This window comes from Accipiter gentilis, chromosome 1 (genome assembly GCF_929443795.1).
Source record: "Accipiter gentilis chromosome 1, bAccGen1.1, whole genome shotgun sequence".
NCBI lineage: Eukaryota > Metazoa > Chordata > Aves > Accipitriformes > Accipitridae > Astur > Astur gentilis.
The window spans coordinates 40,810,968-40,831,959 of NC_064880.1; the positions used below are offsets into that span (position 1 = coordinate 40,810,968).

A 20,992-nucleotide genomic window follows, 5' to 3' on the forward strand; every position below is an offset into this window, starting at 1 on the left:
ACAAACAACTGTGTCCTGCTCCTGAGCTTTGTGGTGTGGAGCCGCTCTTCTGGATGCTGGAAGGAAAGGTCCTCCGAGAGCCGCACTGAGCTGCTTTCAGGACTGGCTGCAGCAATGTGCAGTTGCTGCTTGGAACAGGCTGCCGGTGTCTGATTCAGGCAGTGAAACCCAAGGGCTGAAGGATGGAAAATGGGTTTGACCTGCCTGTCTGGTCACCTTTGGCCCCTTAGACGCCATGGACAGTGGAGAAACTCCCTGGAGTTGATCTCTACACCTAGCTGCCCAGCAATGTAAAGATAAAGACGTAGGAGGGAATTTTGCCTAGGTATGAAAAGAGAAGAGGAACTCACCTGCACAACCAGATCTGAGCTCCCCGAAGGCTGGGAAGGCTCTTTTTGAATCTGAACTGAATCCAGCCTAGGCTCTAGAAAAAGCAGTGCCGTGACTTAGATGTCATAGTATGTCTCTACTTTTGGTATAGATTTACATGCCTGTGTCTCTGGACGGGCACTCAGAGCACTGTCAGTTGCAGACATTGCCACATAAAATACCTGGAAGCACCAAGTGCTTCTATTTGGGGCCACAAATTCCTGTGTATCCCTGGGCTCCTGTGTCTGCTCAGAAGTGCTCTCTAAGCAGCCGCACCCTCCTATCAGGATTCAGAGGAAAATGGTGTGGAGAGCTCTAAGGGGGCAGGATTCAATTAGCAAGGAGTTCATCACAACACTTGGGGCCACATCCACTGGAAAGCAGAAAAGGCCATCTCCTCGCTCAGCAACCTCTTACCTGCAAAGCCCTCCCTGCTGGGCTCTCACAGCCTAATTGCTCTTAGTTTAGACTCTAGCTGATTGTGCGATAGCTCTGTAAAATGGCTTTGCCCTCTTTGGATGTCTGTTCCTACATCAGACATAGTCCTTAGCTTCTCTCTCCTCAATCTTTACCCAAATGCTTTTGTTAATGCTCCTCCTTGCTTCTTCTTCGGTCAAGTTTGTGGGAACTTCGCCAAGTTGGCTGCTGGAAGTCCCTGACCATGCGCTGTGCAGCCTATGAATCTGATTTCAGTTTTTGGAAGAATGAGGTAGGGGAAACCCGCTGTGCTTTGGTCCAGCCTTGTTTCCCCATTGGCTTTTATGCGCTGCCAGTGGGGAGACTGCCAGTAAGAGGCAACTGCTGTTTTAAAGTGTACCAGGGGAAGAGAGAGCTCACAGTTCTTCTCTGCTTATGATTATTTCTTTGTCTTCTGGCATCCTGTCTGCAGAAATGGGAATTTTAAAAGAAGGTAAATGCTGGCCAACATCCCAAATCTCCTCACACCTTTGGGAAGCCAGCCAAATCGCCTTCCCAATTTCATCTTTGTAAGGTTTCTCCTGCCACTTTCCCATTTCTGTAGGTAAGAGTCTCCTTGAAGTTTTTATGCCACAAGATTACACCAGAAGCAAAGCCACTTGCATCTGGCCCTTTTTCGGGGCTGATGCTTTCCAGGATGTGGTCCCATACTCCCTACAAAGGATCCAGATCACACTCTCCTCTCTGATTGTTTGCGATTCATGTAGCAGAGAAGTGTTAGGATGGGGGGGGGGGGGTCTTTATGAAGAGCACATTTAAAGTTAAAACAAGGACTTTCTCTGGCCATCCACATGGTGCTTAACTTTGCATGAACAACCTATCCGAGACTAACCTTAACCATTACTACAGCGTGTCTTTTACTTACATTTTCAAAGTGCCATTTTAAATGCTGCCTGGACTTGCTCGCCTTTCAACAAATGCTGCAAGTGAATTCCCTTAAATAGCAGCTGCTGACAGAGCAGCTCTGCCTGTGTTTAGCGTGAAGCCATGGCCAGGATCCAGGCGAGGTAGGAGTGGCAGGAGCACAGCCCCGTGCTGTCCCTTGGGTATCCCCACAGCCCTCTCACCCCAGGGCTCATTCCCTGCCTTCTCACAAGGGATGCAAAGGTTTGGAAGGGCAGCAGCTGGGGATGGGTTGACGGGTGCAAGAGCAGAGCTGGATGCTCCTCATGTGTTTCATGGGAGGTTTGCAAATGTGCCAGAGCAAGGGGAAGTCCCTAAGCAAATTACCACGCAGGATACGGCACATCCATCTCCACCTTCCTGCCCACGGCTTGTGCTCGGGCACCTGCCCTGTCTCGGGGGGAGGGAGGGTGGGAGAGCCTGGCCCCCTGCAGAAGCTGTCCCGCTCCACCACAGGCTGGGTATGTGTGTTGGAGAGGGGAAGGGAGTGTGTGGTTGTGTGTGTGTTGGTTGTCAGCTCTCAGCCCTGCCCTGACGTCGCGTCCAGCTGGTGCAGGAGTCAGATGAGGGCAGCCCAGCTTCTCCTTACAGGTTGGGCGGGTAGGAAGGATTAATTTCCTCTTCCGTCCTAGCCACGCAGTCCTGGCCGTATTCCATGGTAGCAGTTCTGCCCAGGGCATAGAAATTCACCAGCACATGCAGTGTCTTCGGGTTGTTTTTCTATTTTCTTTTTTTTTTTTTTTGTACAGTCCCTAAGAATAGCCTGGATACCTTTGAACTGAGACCCTTGTTTCCTAGATTTAGAGGGGTGAAGCAGGATAAAAGGCTATGAAGAGACAGCTGTGACTTTCCAGCAAGCCCCAGCTACTTCGCAAACAAGCCTAAATCTCGAGGTCTCTGCAAGAGCCTAAAAGCTCTTTTCACCTTAACGGCTCACGGAAACAGAAATTCAAGACCAGCTAAGGCAGGTGAATGAATGAGGCTGAAGGCTTTAAAGGGCCTGCCATCACCAAGCGAGGTCTCCAGGTCCTCCAGCGTAGCTGCCTTTCCTTCAGACACACAGTGAAGGTGTGCGGGCTGGCTCGTGGGGTGCGCTCTGACGTGCAGCGTGCCCGCCTGTGGCCATCAGTCCTGATTCAGCAAGTAACACCAGCAGCAAAGTGGGCTTTATCCTGGACCCACCTGGAAATCAGGGCAGCCTAAGTACTTACAGGGAACATCTTGCTAGGACCGTGGGCCTGCTCAGACTAGAAAAACCCGTATGAAGCCCTGCTGCTCTGTCAGCAGTATGCTCTTGCCACAGTCTCCATCCACCAGTGCCCTGGGCTTTCCCCATCACTTGTGGGCAGCAGATGCTTACGCTGTGGCTGTATGGCGGAGGCGGAAACAGTTTTCCCACCCAGCCCAGTTGACTGGGATGTGAAAACATTCCCAGTTGTCATGAAGGTCCCGCATTTGCCTTTAGGATACAACGATGCATTAGGACTATTACTTCTGAGGAGCCGATGCACTTGGAGCTCACGCCGCATTTGTACTGGCATAGCCTAAACTGATGAACTCCTCTTGTACCCTCCTCCTGGCAGTCAAAACCCTGGCAGTGTACAAAGCTGGGGCATCAGTATGTGGTGTTTACCCAGAAGGCTGGTGTAGCTTGCTCCACGTGTGGTCCCTGATGTAGGTGATGGGACCCCCTGCAAGAGAGAGTGATGGAGAAACATTGAGTTATGGTCACATTAGAGAGGAGGTTAATCTGATGGGGAACAGTATCTGGGTTGCTGCCACAACTGGGGTATTTTAGGGGATTTGAGCATAGATTTAGGCATCGTCAATGCACAGAAACATGATCGCTATATAGGATATGCAAGTCACTTAAAGCTTTTCCACCTGTTTTGATTAGCTTGCCAATGTCAGCACACCACTTGGGACTAAATGTTTAAGGGGAGTTCCTCAAGGCTGTACTATCTTGCTCTGAAAGCACATGATAGTGTAGAAATAATATCCAGGTATTAAGAAGAGGAAAATGCTTGTAGCTATTACTCTGGTTTGACTCTCAGCTCTGCTTCACCATGCAGTTTGTAGATTGTCCCTGATGTTTAAACTGGCATTTACTTACTGTTCCAGTCTTGGGTTTTTCCATGCAGGGAACAGAGAGAGCTGGGAGAGGGAAAGATGGCGGGCTGCGAAATACTTTGAGCTGTATCGTGCCAGAGGAGCAACTCCCCAAGTTCAGTGGTCAGTATTTAGTACCGGAAAAGGAAAATAAAATCAACATAGTCTTCTTCCCCTCCATCTGCTCCCAGCGTAGTTACACAGTGATGAGTGGGGTCTGGGAGTGTTTTTTGGTTTATAACAAGAAACCACCTTGTCCATCCAACTTGCTTTCATCAAATTGTGCAGCCTTTGAGAGGACCAAGCCCACCGGTGGCAGAAGGGCCATGTAGGACACATGGCAGTGACAGCAGCCGCAGGTCCTCACAGTAACTAAAAGCCTTCATCTCTTCTGTCCTAGTTCTGGATACTGCGGGCCAGGAGGAGTTCAGCGCAATGCGGGAGCAGTACATGAGGACCGGAGATGGTTTTCTTATAGTCTACTCGGTGACGGACAAGGCTAGCTTCGAGCACGTGGACCGGTTCCACCAGCTGATCCTCAGAGTCAAGGACAGGTGGGTGCCGTGGAGCCAGGCGCTCCCTGACCCTGCTCCTGCCGCGCTGGAGACCGTGCCATGGGGCCGGTGGCACATCTCGCCCTGCCTTTCGCCTCCTGGGTGTCTAGGGGCACGTCCTTGTGTGTGGGTTCGTGGACCTACATATGAGGAATAAGAAGTGTTTTACCACTTCTGAGAAGCATGTAGTGCTTTCAGTGTGGAAAAGTTCAGTAGTGTTATGATGGAGTGGAAATAGGTCTGGAAGGGAGAAGCTCCTGCCAGAACGGTCTGGCAGAGCAGTGTGAGAAAGGCAGATCGGACACCTCGGAAGGTAACCAGTTTGGCTCTGAAGAGGGAGGAAGGACGCTCTGTGCACAGTGCAGGCACTTTGGGAGCACCAGCAGGGAGACAGCAACCATTTGGCCCTAATCGTTTTGTGTGTCCTGGCAGCATCCTTCTTTCCCTGCCTTCAGTTTGTGCCAAACAAACCTTAGAAGGTCCTGCATGATTTGGCCCTGTGAACAAGAGTCTTGAAGGGGAAGATGGCTCACGTGGGAAGGAACTGTATTTCTTACAAGGGGTGTAATGCAGTTAACACATCGTGCTCTGTAGCGACCATTTTCAATGAATAAAACATCTCTGCGTGACTGTGGAGAAAGCAAGAGAGGTCGCCCGCCCCCGTCCTTGCACACGCATGGGAGAAGGTAGCGCTGAGAGTTGAATCGTGGAAAGCAGATGCGTCCTGACAGAGCGAGGGGAAGCTGCCAGCTTATCTCCGAGATAACTCCCTCTTCCCATCCCAGTTCAGGAGGCGATGAATCCATCCTCACTGGGTGGGGTGTGAATTAGGCCCTTCTATGTCTGCAGCTTTGAAACACTTAGTTTTTCCATTCATAATGGCTTTTAATTATGGAAGTCATCAAGAAAAGCCACCAGAGGTTTCAGGCCTCGTTGCTGGCTTCCTTTCGCAGCTCTGAATAACTTCCCCACAGGAAGGGTGGACTCGTATCATGTGAGGTTCAGCTGTGAGAAAGCTGACAGCTCTTCCAGTAAAGCATCCAAAGTGGAGCCCACAAGAGTGAAAAGTAAAGGAAAAACCACCCTTTGATTTCATCTAAATGAAGAAAAATGTCAGTCACTCAGTCTGCCTCCCAGATCACAACAGTCTTTTCTTCACTGCCAGCTCGGCTTGGGGCAAATTAAATCTGTTTCTGAAAGCTGAAGAAGACAGGACAGCGTTTCCGGCAACCTGCCCCAAACCAATGTCGGTTTTATCTAATTGAACTTTGTGAAAATAAGGTGCAGTATTCACTGTTTTGCTCTAGTCTGAAACTTTTACCCCTCCGTACGCCGTGCAGACTCCGCGGCCGGCGTGTGAGAAGCAGGAAGCGAAACAGACTGGTGGGGTTGTTTTTGTTTCCCCGCTCAACGCCACCGAAGCGCAGTGCGCGAGGAGCTTCACACTTCGTCCAGAACGAGAAAATCGCAGCAGTAGGAGCAGCATGAGCAAAGAAACCGTCCTGCCAGACCCGCAGGTAGCTGGGAGCAGAGCATCGCCCTGGCTTTCAAGCTAGCAGTCAGTTTTGGCAACTTAAAACCCAAAGAAATAGCAGGCTGCCGCGTTAGCAGAGCCGTTCAAAGCCTTCCTCCTGTTTCTTTCCATAACCTTCATTACAGTAAAACTTCCAACTATAGTAGCTTTGTCCAACTAACAATCGTACGGCTTACAACAGGGAACAAAGTCCCCATAGAGTTTTATGCCTGATGTAAACAAGGCAAATGAGATACTGTCCAAATGTAATCCCTTCTTATCAATGTGCTGCAAGCCAAAAAGGAATCAAATAATCCAGACAAGCAAGTGTTTTGCTCCAGAATGATCAGAGTCAAGATATACCAATGCTCAGGTATTAAAATTAAATCAAAGCCACATTATCAGAATGAATAACTGTAAGACTGATGTAAAATGCAGAGTGCAGCACGGTATTTTTCCAGCCAGAGCAACGGGGCAGCATGCCAGAGAGAAGATGGAGCCCTTATCGTCTCGGTGAAAAATTACACGGAACCGCTATTTGAAAATCCAGAGTTACTCAGGGAAGTGTTTTATGCAAAAATGAGTATGGCCAGCTGCTCCTTTCCCCAGTAAAATCCGCTCTGTTACAGCAGAGAACACTGGAGTCATTTTAGGAGGGTTTAAGTTAAATCTAAGAAAATAATACTGCAATAACTGTCAATTATCAGAAGGGACCTCCTCCCTCCTAGCAGTGGGGAAAGCCCTGCAGCACGACTTTGCTCTCCATGTCATGCAGCCGGAGGAGAGGCTCCTTATGGGAAGCGGGGTGGGGTGGGCAGCAGCTGGGCTGCCAGGACCTTCCGTGGCACGAGCTGCCTTGGTTCTGTTTAATTACTGGAGCTACGGGGATTTCTGCTGGGGGAGAACCTGGCCCACACACCTTGCCAGGAGAGCCTTGCACTGGACATGCCGTGGAGAGATGGGTCTCTTCTCAGGTGGTGGCTGGAGACACTTACATGCCCGGTAAAGTTAGAGAAATACTGAGCATCGTTACAGAGATAGATGGGTTTGGTACGAAAGGATGGTTGTTCATCAGGTTTTTGCTCTGGGATTAGAAGCAGGAGATGGTAGGAAATAGCGTCTGGAAGCTTAGCAAGACTTTTTGGGTTCCTCCAGCCTCATTCCAGCTACCACTGCCAGTCTTTCAGTTTGTCTTGGGGTAACAGCTGATGGGGATCTTTGCTCCCTGTCATTTTCTCCCCCATTTGATGCCTCTCTAAGCACCAGCTCCCAGATCCATCTTTTCTTCCCCCACGGTTGCTCTCAGTGAATGACCAGGACATAAACTGACACCGGTTCCTCCACCATACCTCAAGCAGCTGCCAAGATATGCAGTTACTGAGAAGCCTTAACTGTTATAAAAGAGTCCCAGTCTCCTGTTCAAGATCTGTCTGTATGTCTCAGTTAATTTCCTGACTAATTCTGTAGTTCTTTCTTTTGGGTCTTCAGGCTTAGCTATTACCAGGCATTGCAAAAACGATGACACTAAGTCCCTGAAGTGCCTGCAAATAAGAAGGAATGTGTGCATGCATGCAACTTGTCAAGTAAATTTTCACAATATTAACATATGGGTAGCACAGTCTGGGGGCTCATGTGTGTTCGTTTGGTCTTTCTTTATACGTATGTGGTGTGTCTGTAGCTGAAAATGTTAGATGATGGCAGCATCAGAAAGTGAAACTTATGCTCAGCATTTTTTATTGTAGTCTGCTAATAATTGGGTGGTGGTTTTGATTTTTTCCAGAGAGTCCTTTCCAATGATTTTGGTGGCAAACAAAGTTGATCTAATGCATTTACGGAAAATTACAAGAGAACAGGGAAGAGAAATGGCAACAAAACATAATGTAAGTTTGTGGTATTGTTTAATTGGTTGTTGTACGTCCCACTACAGGCATTCAGAATTGAGTTCTCTGCTCATTTGGAGCTGAATTAAAGCATTTCTCTTACAATTGAACATTTGCAATTACATTTTTGACTACTCCTAAGTAGTGGCTATGCAGTTTCCTTTCAGTAGGTCCAGTTCTTCATTGAAACTAGAACCTCTGCTGTGCACCAGGCTGTAGCAAAGCTGTGGCCATCACAAAGCCATGTGTACAAGGTGTCTGCAAGTGGTGAGAAATGTGAAATGTTCAAAATGAGGGAAGAAAGTGCACTCTTCTGGAGTGAAAAGGTGGAGTCAGGCATTAGGAAGTAAACCCAGGTGTCTGCAGGAACGGAGGGTGTTAAAGATAATGAAGTTACAGGGTTGTTTAGCCTGTAAAATCTGGTCCACCATCTTAGCTCTGCATTACTCATGCCGTAGTTTAGCCTGAGAAATTGGTCTTGGATGGGCGCAAATCCCGTGCTACTCCACTAATCACCTCTAAATGCCAGCAGTCCTGAATACCCAGAGGGAGACAACTCCCGTAGGAGGAACTGAATGGAAAGATAAAGGCAAACAAGAGACCTGAGACCTCTTGGCAGTTTGCTGTGCCTAAACAGCAGGCTATGTGGTGTTTCTAAAGAAGCCACAATGGGAGTTTGGCAGGACTGGTTCACTCCCTCCTCTCCCCAAGGAAGTTCATTTCTGTAGGAGCCAGGACACCTAAACTGCAACACAACATGTTGCACCCATCTGTACGTGCACGCTTTGGAAAAGGCCATGTACGAAAATACCTTATCAGAAGCAGTTTTATAAATCTGCCAGCGTGCTGGACGAGCACTCTAGGAGGCCCCATCTGGCTGTCAGACTTTGAAGGAGAAGATCATTTTACACTGAAGGGGAATTGTAGTCATGAAATATTCATGCAGTAGTCCTAATAAAATGTGGCAAGCAAGAATTTTTGGCAAGTGCTCGTCTTTCAACAACCTTCGGCTACTTTCATGTCTGCAAGCACAGCTTAGGGGGAGAGAACATCTGACAACATGAAGTCTGTGATTATTCTTCCCCAAACCCGGAGCTCTGATAGCAGCTGGTTTGCCTGGTGCTTATTCCGGACCTTTTGTAAGCGTTCACTGACCTTGCTGTGAGCATGAATGTGTTGATAGCAGTGCCATGACAACGCTTTGTTTACCTCTGTTTCCCTGGTCTCTTAGGCACCCGATTTCTCTAGCCTTTAGGGGTTTTCATTTTGAAACTGGTTTGCTACCAACGTGTAGGCTGTTACTAATCTCTTTCGTGATACACTTCTCTCCTCCAGATTCCCTACATAGAAACTAGTGCCAAGGACCCACCTCTAAATGTTGACAAGGCCTTCCATGATCTCGTGAGGGTAATAAGGTAAGCTGCAAACTCTTCACTTGCTCACTGCCCGTGGACGGGACGTGCAGGAGTCCTGGCCCGGAGAGCCAGGAGCCAACTTTTGGGGAGCAGGGGCCAGGTGGTTTGGTTGGGGGTGGGAGATTCCTGGAGTTTATTAAACTTTCTTGTCCTGTGTCTGCATAGGGATGTTACTAGTACTTAGTTACCCTTGCAGGACATGAGTGCTAGGCAGCATGAGAACTAGCTGTGGCCGTGACGAGAATATATTATTCAATGAACAGTGCAAAGCCTATGATAACGATCAGCTTTAAAAGGCCTGTATTAAAAGCTCTAGACCAGTAACTTGGGTTTTCATAGCTTGGTTCTCTCAGGGTCTCGTGTTGCCAGAGGTTAAAAAGGACTGGCAAAAAATTCCACAAAATTCTAATTTTGTAGGTGACTGCTAACATTTTTTGCTCACTACATGGAAAAAATTAAGCCGCTTTATATGAGAAACAGCATGACCTAATGGCTAAGCCATAGGTTTCCTCCTCAGACTGCAGAGGTTTGTTCCTAGTTTTGGCATGAGCTGCCTTTGCTCGCCTTGGCAAATGCCTGCTCCCCGGGTGAACCCCTGCTCCAGCTGCCGGCAGGGAGGGACTGCCTTCCAAAGATCCCGGCTGCCCTGCGGGAAAAGAGCTGCATGCACATCTCAGCATCTCGGCTGATAACTTCAAATCTCTCTCAGAAGATTTGTTTTTCTGGCACCAGTTGTTTGCCAGATTTTTCTAGGCCCTCATTTTTCATGTTTTGGGAGGGTGCTGAGCTGAAATCATGCTCCTCCCCGCCGTGCAGTCAAAGTGCCTCACTCGGCAATTAAACCATGAGGCATTTATTCACAGCATATCTGTACTTGTGAATATCTTAGCGCAGCCTCGAGTCAGCCTCTATCAAAAGCAGATGGTACTGCCCACTCTTCCCACATGTCTCAAAAGCAGGGGGCAGAAAGTCTTTGGAGAACTACAGAGCTGAGTTGGAAGTGTCCCAAGCTATTTCCCAACTGTTCTGTAACTCAGCATTAGCTGGCTAGATATTACTTTCGTGTTACAGTGAGCACTTACCACCATCTATTCTACTCTCAGGGAAGAAAAAACATAGCCAAAATAAGATGGCGAGGCTCTGTTTACTTTCTCTATATAACATGACTCCAGACAGGCTGGAAGGAGCGTTGTAATGAGACATCACTAAATTCAAGCCCTTAAAATGCTCCCCATAACCTCAAAAATAGGTGAAGCACGTCAGTTCCCTGAGTAGTCACCATGAAAGTCATTGCCAGCCAGGTGAAACCCTCCATGGCATCAAGGGCACCACAGATGTTCACAAGAGCTGGAACTCGGGTCAATTCAGAGAGCAGAGAGGTGCTGCGTGATCTAGCTGGTCATTTGCCACAAAACAGCTTTGCATGGTCTTTGGATGTTGCAAACTGTCTGCAGCCGTAGGATGGCATCACCCACCAAGTATTGCTTTTCTTTTTTTAAGTGAGCTTTTCCAAATAAAACGTAATTTTACAGCTCCCTACTAACTGTGTCATTCCTGGAGTGCTTACAAGTGTAGAGGCTCCTCAGAGCCACTATGAGTTTGTAGGGTGAGGGCACTACTTCGGGGTTGGCACTGTTTGTACTCCTTGCACTGGGCTGATTTCTAGTTTATTTAGCTTCATCCAAGAAACTGTTGTCTGGAAGTAATCCAGAAAGGAGTGGGGTGATTGAGTCTGCCCGACGGGTCTCTTAAATTTGCTGATAACCCTTTTCTGCCGCAGCAGTGCATACACAAGGACTGTCACAGCAGAAATCTTGAGTGGGCGCGGGACATGGTTTTCTGGATCTCTAAAACAGTTCCAGAACACTGTGAACAGCTTGTGGCCACTTAGTGTGTATCCAAATTAACTTTAAAGTCTTTTTTTTATTTCAGCTTTCTAGTTTTGAGCTTTAAAGTTTTATGTTTTTTAAGCGTCCAGCCTTCATTCTCGCTGAAAAAAATTCTTATTAGCCAAAGCTGAGTTTTTCAGGTGGCTGCAAGCATTTGGGAGCTGAGGCTGTAAGAAAAACATCAACTAAAGCCATAATGATTTGTCCCCGACCTATGTCTCATCCTGGTCTGGATAACTTGGTCTAAACGCTCTGTTTTGTGCCTGGCGTATTACATAGCGAAGAGGCTGGTTTTGAACTATTCGAACTCTCAGGCTGGTTATTTAGACACTGTTTGCATCTACAGAAGCTGCCAGTGTTTGTATGGTTTATCATGCAATAAAATCTAAGTCTACAGGCTGCCTATCGGGTGTTTGAACTACAAAGCCGCCTTCTGTTGAATTTGCACCGCTGGGGTAGCTGAGTGGCTTCTGCAAACAGGCACAGTTGCAAACAGGCATTTGGGCAATGCCTCATCTTAATGAAAAGAGAGAAGACCTCAACGTCACATTTTAGAGGGCGCTCACAACCCACCTGACTGATGGGGGCTGCTGCGGCGTGCAGGAGTGCTCTCAGCTGCGTGTTCCCGGTGGCTGTGACTTCCCACAGCCAGGGACATCTTTCTGGGGTCAGCTTGCTCTCCGTGCTCTGGTGCCCTCTGCAACTTCCAGGGGAGGCCAGAGCCCCATCGGCAGCAGACTCTGTTTTTTCATCGTTATTTTTTAGCCCCCTTCCATAACCAAGTCCACAGCAGTGCAGCTGGCTAAGGGCAACGCCAGCTGAAAACAAATCTTTCCAGGAGGGTTTATTTCTCTGCGCTCTGTATCTCTATTTCAGCCTCTTCCCTAATGAGCCTTAGCAGCAGTGTGATGGATGACGTTGCATTGCTTAGAACATCCGTGTTTCCCGGAGCAGCCCTTGGCAGGGGAAGAGGCAGCGGTTCACCCAGGGCAACCGGAGGCATAGTGCCCTGGCAGGACATACGTCCCTGCCGTTAGCCTTAATGTTCACTTATGGCTTCTTTCCTCCTTCCTTAAAAATGCAGGCGGCTGTCTTGTTAGCTCTGTGGCATGAAAAGCCACGTGGTGCTGGCAGGGTATATGGAGAGGTATATGCAAATATACATATGCATGCCAAGATGCCATTCTGCTGGCTGCCCAGAGCTCTGGATGCCGATGTCCGACCCAGCCTTGTGTCTCACCTGCGTATTTCCCTCTCTGACTCCCAAACCAGGCAACAGATCCCAGAGAAAAGCCAGAAGAAGAAGAAGAAGACCAAATGGCGAGGGGACAGAGCCACGGGCTCCCACAAACTCCAGTGCGTGATTTTGTGACGGGACCGCCTGGGAGTGCCTTGGATGCCTCCCTCCTCCCCCCTTGACCCACCGCCGACCCAGGCGAGGAGCAGCAGCAGCCCGCCGCCCCCTCGGGCTCCCCACGGCGGCTCGGGCTCGGAGGAGGGGGCTCGACGGGGTCCGGACCCCCCGGAGGGGGGCTGCGCGTCGGGGCCGGCGTGGGAGCCGCGCGAATGGGAGGCGGAAGGGATCAGCAGGACCTCGGCTCTCGAACATCCCCAGCGCCTTCCAGGGGCCTCCATGATGTTTATTTAAAAAAAAAAAGGGGGAGAAAAAGAAAAAAAAAAAATGTTGGTTTTATCTGCAAACATTTCTCCTTGTGACCCATTTCTGAACAGCCATGAATAGCCCCCCTGTTTGGTACAGTCATCTGTGTATGTGTGGGGGAAGGGAGAGGGCTTTTCTTTTCTTTCTCTAATTTTTTTTTTTTTTTTTTTGTCCTCTTCTCCTTTTTCGTTGTTTGCTCAGCGAGTGTTGGGTTGCAAAGAAACACGGCCGGGGTTAGATTTTTTGCACTGAACTCTCTCTTAGGCGGCAGTGCCAAAACACGACTTCATATGAAAGTGCATAGATTTGGAGGAAGAAAATGAATTCCAGCTGCTCTGGGTGCTCCAGACATTGTGTCAGACTCTGGAGGGCAGCCAGCTCACAGACCATAAACTCCAGCTTAGGAAAGGAGGTTTGGGCTTGGATTATTTTTTTTTTTTTCTTACCCTTTGTCAAGAGGTTTTGTTTCTGTTTTGTAATTTGGGGCATGTCAAAGTTACGATGTTTTGTTAACCTGGAAGTATTTAAATTAAAGTAATTTACAAATGGAAGGGTATGTCATCTTTAAGGCGGGGGGGGGAGGGAGAGAGGAAGTAAAACCTGAACTGAATTTGTTATCTGGGTGTTGAATTTCTCCCTCATAAATGTGTGTAAAGCCGTGTGATCTAAATCCCTCTTTATTATTCCTTAACCTTTCCCTGCAAAGCCATTCTTGGGTAGATGAATTGTTTTGCTTTTCCCAGGCTCATCTCATACACAGAGAAAAAAAATCTGTTTATGGGCTTTGGCTCAATGTTTCTTCATTTCTTCTTCTTCCTCCTTCACTGAGAGTTGGTGACTTGAAAGGAAGAGGTGTTTTGAAAATGATTCAAGTGGGATGTGTCTCTTCATAAGCTCACTATATCTAAAGCTTACTATATCTAAAATGTCTCCCTGAAAACAGCAAAGGCTAAATATCTTTATGCCTTATGAAAAGGCAAGGCAAAAAACCTGCAGCCATTCAAGCCACCATCTGTAGCACCAGAAATATGGTTGTGCCCATCCTGAAGGGGCCACACGTTCTTTCATACCTTTCCTGGCACTAAGAATCGCAGTGGCAAATTTTTCTTTAATTTAATGGATTGTCATCTGCTGGACTGAAGCCATCGGCTCCATTCACAGGGTCACCAAACCCCTTTGAAAGTAACAACTTGCTTTTCATCAGCTTGAATCCTATTCAAATATGCTTTATAAGCATGACTTAAAATATTGGCAGAGTATGAATGCTTGAGATTTGTGTCTCTGAGCGCAGAAAATCCTAGTACTGGATATTGACAATCCATTCAAGATGGTGGATCATCACAGACTTAGTTGTTTACATTTGTCTTTGCAACCTGTTTGCCACCGGATTTCGTTTCTTGACTCTTTGCCAGGCCACCTTTTAAAAAGGGAGTTGGCTGCTGATTATTTTTCAGGTGAGTGAGGCTAATGAAAACATTTTCCTAATTTGTCCAGTCTTCATCACAGCCAGAAGATGGCAAATGTCTGCGGCCGGCTCAGCGAGCTGTGATGCTGGCTCCATTGCCTCCGTCCCCTTTTGTGTGATGACAGATGCTGGGGATAGATTAAGAAGGGGGATATTGGAAAGAAATATCTTTCGTGGACTCTTAGTGTTGGATGTGGGCCATACTCTTCAGTAAAGTTGCAACACCCTGTGTCAAACGAGATCTGGCTCCAGACCATCGCGGCACTTCTCCTACTTTATTGTTTTCTTGTTGGCTGAACTGTGGTGACTGAACCCATCTGGGTCAAATCCTGGCTCTTGAGACTTGCCACTATCTTCTGGAGGTGAAGAGCTCCCTGTAGGCATCTCATTTATTCTGCCTTGGAAACCTCTAGTAAATCAGAAGATGTCTGATATTTGCAACCAAACCAATTTGCTGTAACCCCCGTTGCCACTTTCCTGCCAGAATCCTTGTCTAGCCTGACTACTGGCTTAACTTTTTTTAATTAACACAGCTAATGCTATGGAATCCCCCACACAAAAAGATGATGGCATTTTCAGGGAGCCCTGTTAATACCCCCTAGAGCCCTTCCACTTAAAAATAACCTGATTTCTGCTGAAACCCCTCATCATTACTTTCATCTAAACCATTGGGAATACTTGCCTGGAAACAGCATGTGTGTATCTTGAGTCACATCTGCTGGGTACTCAGCACTGCGTGTGAGAAATTACCTGCTTTTTCTGAAGCATCTTAATTGTTCCTTCAGCTTCTTTAGCAATTAACAGCTATTGCAGAATAATGGGGAGGAGGAGAAAGGAGCAGATTAACAACTGAATATGGATAGTGGCAAATGGGGACAGCATGCCCGTTTCCTTCCATGTGCATCAACTTGTTTATAGCAAGGAGTGTTTTCCAACAGGGATCGCATCTCTAGCAAGTCTAGGGTGCTCAAAATAGCGAGGTGTACAAAGCCTACTGCCATCTAATTCACCTTTTCATATTCAGGGCCATTGGGAACCCAAGAGCACCTTCCCTGCTATACGCAGCACCTGGGGACCTGGGTTGTGAGACACCGGTTGGTGGTACTTACGCTACCAGCTATGCTGGTGGGTAGCTTATTTTTTTCTATGGAGCATCCAGCGGATAGGCACTTTTTTGCTGTGGTCAGAGAGTCTGGAGAAGGATCCTGTAAGGGTGTGCTTGGGGCTTATTTAACAAAGAGCTGATGGTCCAGGTGACCTAACATCTTCAGCCCCTGGGTTAATCTGCATTCGCTTGTCTCGGAGCAATCTGGTTCCTCTTCTACTAAACAGGAATTTAGAAGGTAGAGCTGGCCATAGCCTTACCTTGCTTTCAATACACATTTTCAAACAAAATGAAAAGAGAAGAGGGATAAAACCTTGCAGATTTACTTGTATTTGATAATGAAATGGCCCCCTTTTTTCATTTTAGACACTGAACAATATTTGTAAAACAACAAAAAAACCTTAAGCTATATAAGTTTTAGCTTCGTAAAGGCGTAATCACCTCCCGAACCGGGGATCTCATCCCAGCTATACCACTGCCTTCAGGTGAATCATGTTGCCGTTTCCTCCCTCAGGTCCTTCTGCCTATAAAGCAGACACTGGCTTGTTTTCTTACCAGCTTTTGAGATGTATGGCATTTATTGTACAGGCAAAGTCATCTGTCTGTCTACCTTTGTCTCTCATTTAAGGGAAAGGGGAGGTGGGAAGGAAGGGAAGGAAAAGTACCTGGCTGAAATAAATACATTTTCCTCTGGTGTAAGCAGAGGCTTTAATTGTCCCTCTCTGCCTAACAAATCTAAATGGAACAAAAGCCTGGTAACAACAAAAACAAACAAAAAACCGCCACCTGAGCAGGCCTGCAGGTGGTGGGCTACCTACAAACCTGCTTTCTCGGCTGTCTCGGCCAAGGCCAGTGCTATTGCTGGCAAAGCTGCTAAATGACAGTCTGGGTACATCCGAGTAAGCCATTTTCAGATGATGGTGCTCAGCAGAAAAACACTAGAGATGGTGAACAAGACAAGGAAGAGCTTAATGAGGGGCTGAAATTGCTCGGTTTGGATCAGATGTTTCAGTTTAACAAGAGGCCATTGCAGTATGTTGCTCTGTTCCTTAATCTGTCATAATTAATTTTGGCTGGCTCTTTAAACATACAGCTGTACTACAATTTGTAAATTGGGATAGGCTGAGGGTTTTAGACATACATGGTGTGTCTTGTCTCGAGAGGAAATGAGTATTATTAGGCACGGAGAGGACAGCATTGTGATACTGGCTCAGACCTTTCTTTTTTTTTTTTTTTTTTTGCTTGTTACCGTCCTAAGGCCAAAACAGACTGCTCAGAGCCTTGTTCAGCTCCAGTGATTTCAAGGGATGGTTGTTAAAAGCTGAAGTGCTTGGGAAGGAGGCGATCCGCCCAAAGCTCTGCCAAGAGTAGAATATAATGAAGAATATAGAATATAATGAAGAATACAGAATATAAGAGTGTTTTAAGACACAACAACTTGTGGACTACTCCAACTGTCAGGGTTCAGATAATGTATTTCCTAATGAGAGAGAGAAAGAGAGGGCTTGAGAGAAGTTGAGCATTAAAGAAAAAGCCAAGCCCCTGTGACAACTGCCACATCAAGCTCTGTACCTAGGACTGGACGGAAAAGCACTGTGTCTGGAAATCCAGGTTCTGTGAGCTGGGGTTCAGTGGCCAATCTATCTGCCGTAGGTTGGGCAGAAAGGAGGACCTTTAGTGCGCTCATGAAGTACTTCATTACAGCTACACAGCAAACATGACAGTAAAAAGGAGGCGAAGGATGCTGTGGCACAGGGAGCGTTGCAGTTCTTGGTCTCTGCTCCCTGTGCTGGGAGGTCTGCTGGGGCCAGCGGTCACATAGGCTCAATTCTGTGTATTGTATATATATACTTAATGCTGTCTGAGATGCCTTGGGGTATCCAGGGTGTTTGCCTGGGAGTTTCAGATGTAACACAAGACCTATGGGAGATCCAGGTAAGATTCACCTGAGCGTCTGAAATGGCTCCAGATGTGTGTCTTCAGGCAGCTAGCTGAGCAGCTAGTTGGCTGTTTGAGAGCTCTTTCCTATTTCACAGCAGCACTCTGAGAAAAGTCTGTGGATATTTCAAGTGTCTGGATATTCTAGCTCTTCTCCTGCAAAGTGATCTCACCTGCTTTTTAGGGACTCACCGATGCATCAAAACAAAGTCTGAAGTAGAAGTCACCAATTTTGCAAAATGTATTAATTGCATCATGCAGGCTAAGCAATCTCATGAGTATCACTTGCACAATTAGGCTGTAAATAATTCAATATTTGGCTATCAGGGATTCCATCGATATTATGCAGGCTTTTTGCTTCTTTTTCTCTTGCATGCAAGGGAAATAAATATTTCATAGATGACCTCACAGACACAGTTTCTGGGATGACATGGGACTTGCTTGCAACAGAACAGAGCAGGGAGACGACACTGCATGTGCTGGATCCCACAGCGGGGAGGGACGAGGAGGAGCGGCAGCACGGAGGTATGCTCTGGTTTGGGGGCTTTTACCCACCACTGTGGCAAATCCCTCCAGCTTGAAGAAGTCACACGTAAGTGGCCAGCAGGTCAGGCAGACCAAGGCTTCCCGAGGCAGGGGAAACGTGCGGGTGCTGCATCGCTGCTGTGTGCGGTGCCGAAGGGAGGGGGCCGGGAGAGGAAAGCTCACGCTCAGCATGTGAGACCTGCCAGGTCGGTGAGCACAAGGGTTAGTGTTCCTGACAGTGATGGGGATGTCCAGCGGTGCTGAGTGCGGAGTAGAGACAGGCAAAATCGCCTAATCCTTCTGGCAGTTTTGGGACAGCTTTTTTATTTCTTGTGAATTGAGGGCTCCCTTTGCCAAATCCTGGGGGACCCGCAACATCATGCTAAGCCCAGCGCAGCCGCCTGACTTGCCACAAGCGTTACTACTTCTCTGGTTTCCATCCCCCCTCCCAGGTCTCTTCTGCAGACCAGGGCATGTACAACATAGTCTGAGAGCTCAGACTGGGCATGTGGTGAGGTCCAGGAGCCAAAGAGGAGGGACTGGGACAAAATCCTGGATTTGCTCAAAAAGAGAGCAGGAGCAAGAGAAGGAGGAAGGACCTTTGTGAATTGGGAGCCTGTTCTATAAAGCCAAATCCTCTGCAAATCTGGGTAAGAGGCATTGTACAGTCTGTGATTAAGACAATCTCTGTTGAGAAGTCAGCCCAGCTGAACAAGTCACGAGCTGGTCCTTGAACAGCTGCACGCAGGGGTGGTTGTCGTGTGGCTTCTGTCACAGCGGCTCCTCTCGACTACCATAATCGAGCCTATCCAGCCTGAGACCCAGTCAGGTACTTGGCACGTCTCTTTGCATCTCAATAGCCCACGTCCCCTCAAAGCAGGAGCCCTGGCGCTGGGAACCCACTGAAACGCCTGGGCACATGCTTATGGGGCAGGGGTTTCTTTTCTGCTAGCTCCATAATAAAAGCCGTGTTTCAAACAACCGTCCCCGGGATGTGAGCCGACAAAAAGCAGGAAATTCGAAGCGAAGGCTGATGCACTGGGCTCTGCTCACACAATTGTGGGGGTCGAACAAAGCACAATGGCCTGAGCTGGGGACAGGGTGCTGCTCACCCTCCCCCCGGGAGCTTCCTGCCTTGCCCTGCCCTCATCCCCATCTCAAAACCTTCACAAGAGCTTAAGCCGGTTTCTGGCACTGAGTTTCCCACAGAGCTGGTCGCAGAGTTTCATTCCCACGTTTTTTGGGGTTTTTTTGCTTGGCTTGGTGAAGTCTCTTTGTCTCCTCCAGCACCCTTTGGCCAGAAGGGTTAGCTTGCTGGCGGGGGGGTGTTTGGGCAGCCTTTGGCAGGAGGTGCTTCATGGGGAGAGGAGGTCCAGCAGGAGATGGGGAAAGCAAAGCAGTCACACCACCAGCATAAAATAAAGTCAGAGGTGGCATTCTGCTAGGTTTTTGGTGGTTTTACTCTAGCATGTAACAATTATTCTGGGAAAACTCACGTGATACCTGCTGCCATAAGAACAGAGAAATAGCACTAAGGATTTTTCATTCCAGGATCTTAAAGCATTCATGAATCAATCCAACCACTTTGCAGCGAGGACACTCAGAGGTGGCAGATCTTGTTCTGTAGGCTGCAGAAACGAGAGCGCAGCAATCTGAAGTGTGGAGAAAGAACGAGCTGAAGTTGGTGAGGTGCCCGAACACCTAGCACTGCTGGGACTTGGCCTCAATTTGCTTCAAGCTGTGAAACTACAACTAGCATAGACTTAACTGAAGATAAATATTACATGCTGACAGAAGAGGTCTAAGGCCAGCTATCTTGAGAGGTTCAGTCCCTGATAAAAACTGTAAATACCTACTAGATATAGACTGCTTCCAAAAATGGTGTATTTCTTAGTATTTCCAATTTTTTTTCTAAACAATCCATCTCCTTCCTAATTTGGGATTCAGCTTATCACATCCTAGAGATAAAATAAAAATGGAAAAGATCACAAGATCACTTCATTTAGGAAAAAAAAAGCATACTCTTTGTAAAATGCCTTTGGACTTACTTACGTGACTGCTTTTGGTTTTCTTACAGAACAAAAGCTTGAATCCTGCTTGTCCCATGGAGCCCCCAATACCGGTGACTGTATCAGCGATGGGCTGCCCTAGGAGAACAAACCTTGGTGCTCCCTTGTGAGCACCAAGCATAAGCCATGGGAGCCCACAGCTAGGCTGCTGTTTCAAGTTTCCGAGGGGCAGAGGCTAATGCGTATTTTTAAAATAACAGGACCTTTGGCAATGTTGTCCTAAGGCAACAACAAAGAAATGATGGTATCTAGTCTCAGTGTGGCTGTTCCTCTTAGCATCCAGAGGACCTTCAGAACTGGCCATATAAATAATGTTACCAACGCCTGTGCTGGATAAACTACTTCTGCTTCTTGGGCCAGAGTTAGCATCAGCCTGACCAATGCTACAGGGAGGAAGGCTGCCTCTGTTTCTTGTGTTTTATTGCCAACTAATGCCAAACTGCAGGCTTATTCAGCCCTAACAATGGTCTCAGTTGGGTTTCCTCTTACTGTGACCAGTATGGGACTTGTAGCACTGAAAAATCACCAGAGAGACAGTTTGGCTATGGCACAGTATCTTTTACTGCCCAGCTGCCTCTTCTCTGCAACAGTCTTTTTACCACAGGCTCTGTAACGGTGGGACAGAGCTGGTGCTCCTCCCTAGAGAAAAGCTGGTACCTTGAATTTGCTGGTGTGGGCTTGGGTTTGTGTCTACTGCACAGAGCAGCTTCAAGGACAGGGTCAAATTCGTTGCCAACCTGCTGGTCTTACTATCTCTTTGGAGCAATGTGGCTGTTTCCCAGAAGTGAATCCCCTGCGTCAACCAGCTGAGGACAGGAACGATTTGTCTGTGTTTTCACGTGATATCAGGATTAGCTGTTGTATACAGAGATTAGACCCCAGGAGAGCATCTGTGATGAGAGATGGCCTTACCTGCCATGTGGACTGGTCTTGTCCCAGCGGTCTCCATCAGTCCCACCTGCCCCTTCCAACAATGTCCAGCAGCAAACGCAGACAGGGTGGGTGGCACAGGGTCTTTCAGAAATGGCCAGCTGTATGGTGTCTGGTGCAACCAGGGAGGTCAATTTGCCCTCAGGACCACTTCATGTGTGTGCAGGATAGGTACTGCCAGCAGGACTGCT

At 47.7% G+C, this 20,992-nt stretch overlaps 1 protein-coding gene across 4 annotated transcripts in view; it reads left to right on the forward strand.

Moving 5' to 3' along the window:
- Nucleotides 1–12,964, forward strand: part of MRAS (muscle RAS oncogene homolog) — a 41,047-nt gene extending 28,083 nt beyond the window's left edge. For all 4 annotated transcript variants that reach the window (XM_049804551.1, XM_049804541.1, XM_049804533.1 and 1 more), the window contains 4 exons: nt 4,259–4,412; nt 7,706–7,805; nt 9,141–9,220; nt 12,382–12,964. In XM_049804551.1, coding sequence (XP_049660508.1) covers nt 4,259–4,412; nt 7,706–7,805; nt 9,141–9,220; nt 12,382–12,481 — 434 coding nt within the window. In that variant the 3' untranslated portion in view covers nt 12,482–12,964. The remainder of the gene's footprint in view (nt 1–4,258; nt 4,413–7,705; nt 7,806–9,140; nt 9,221–12,381) is intronic.
- The last annotated feature ends 8,028 nt before the right edge of the window (nt 12,965–20,992 follow it).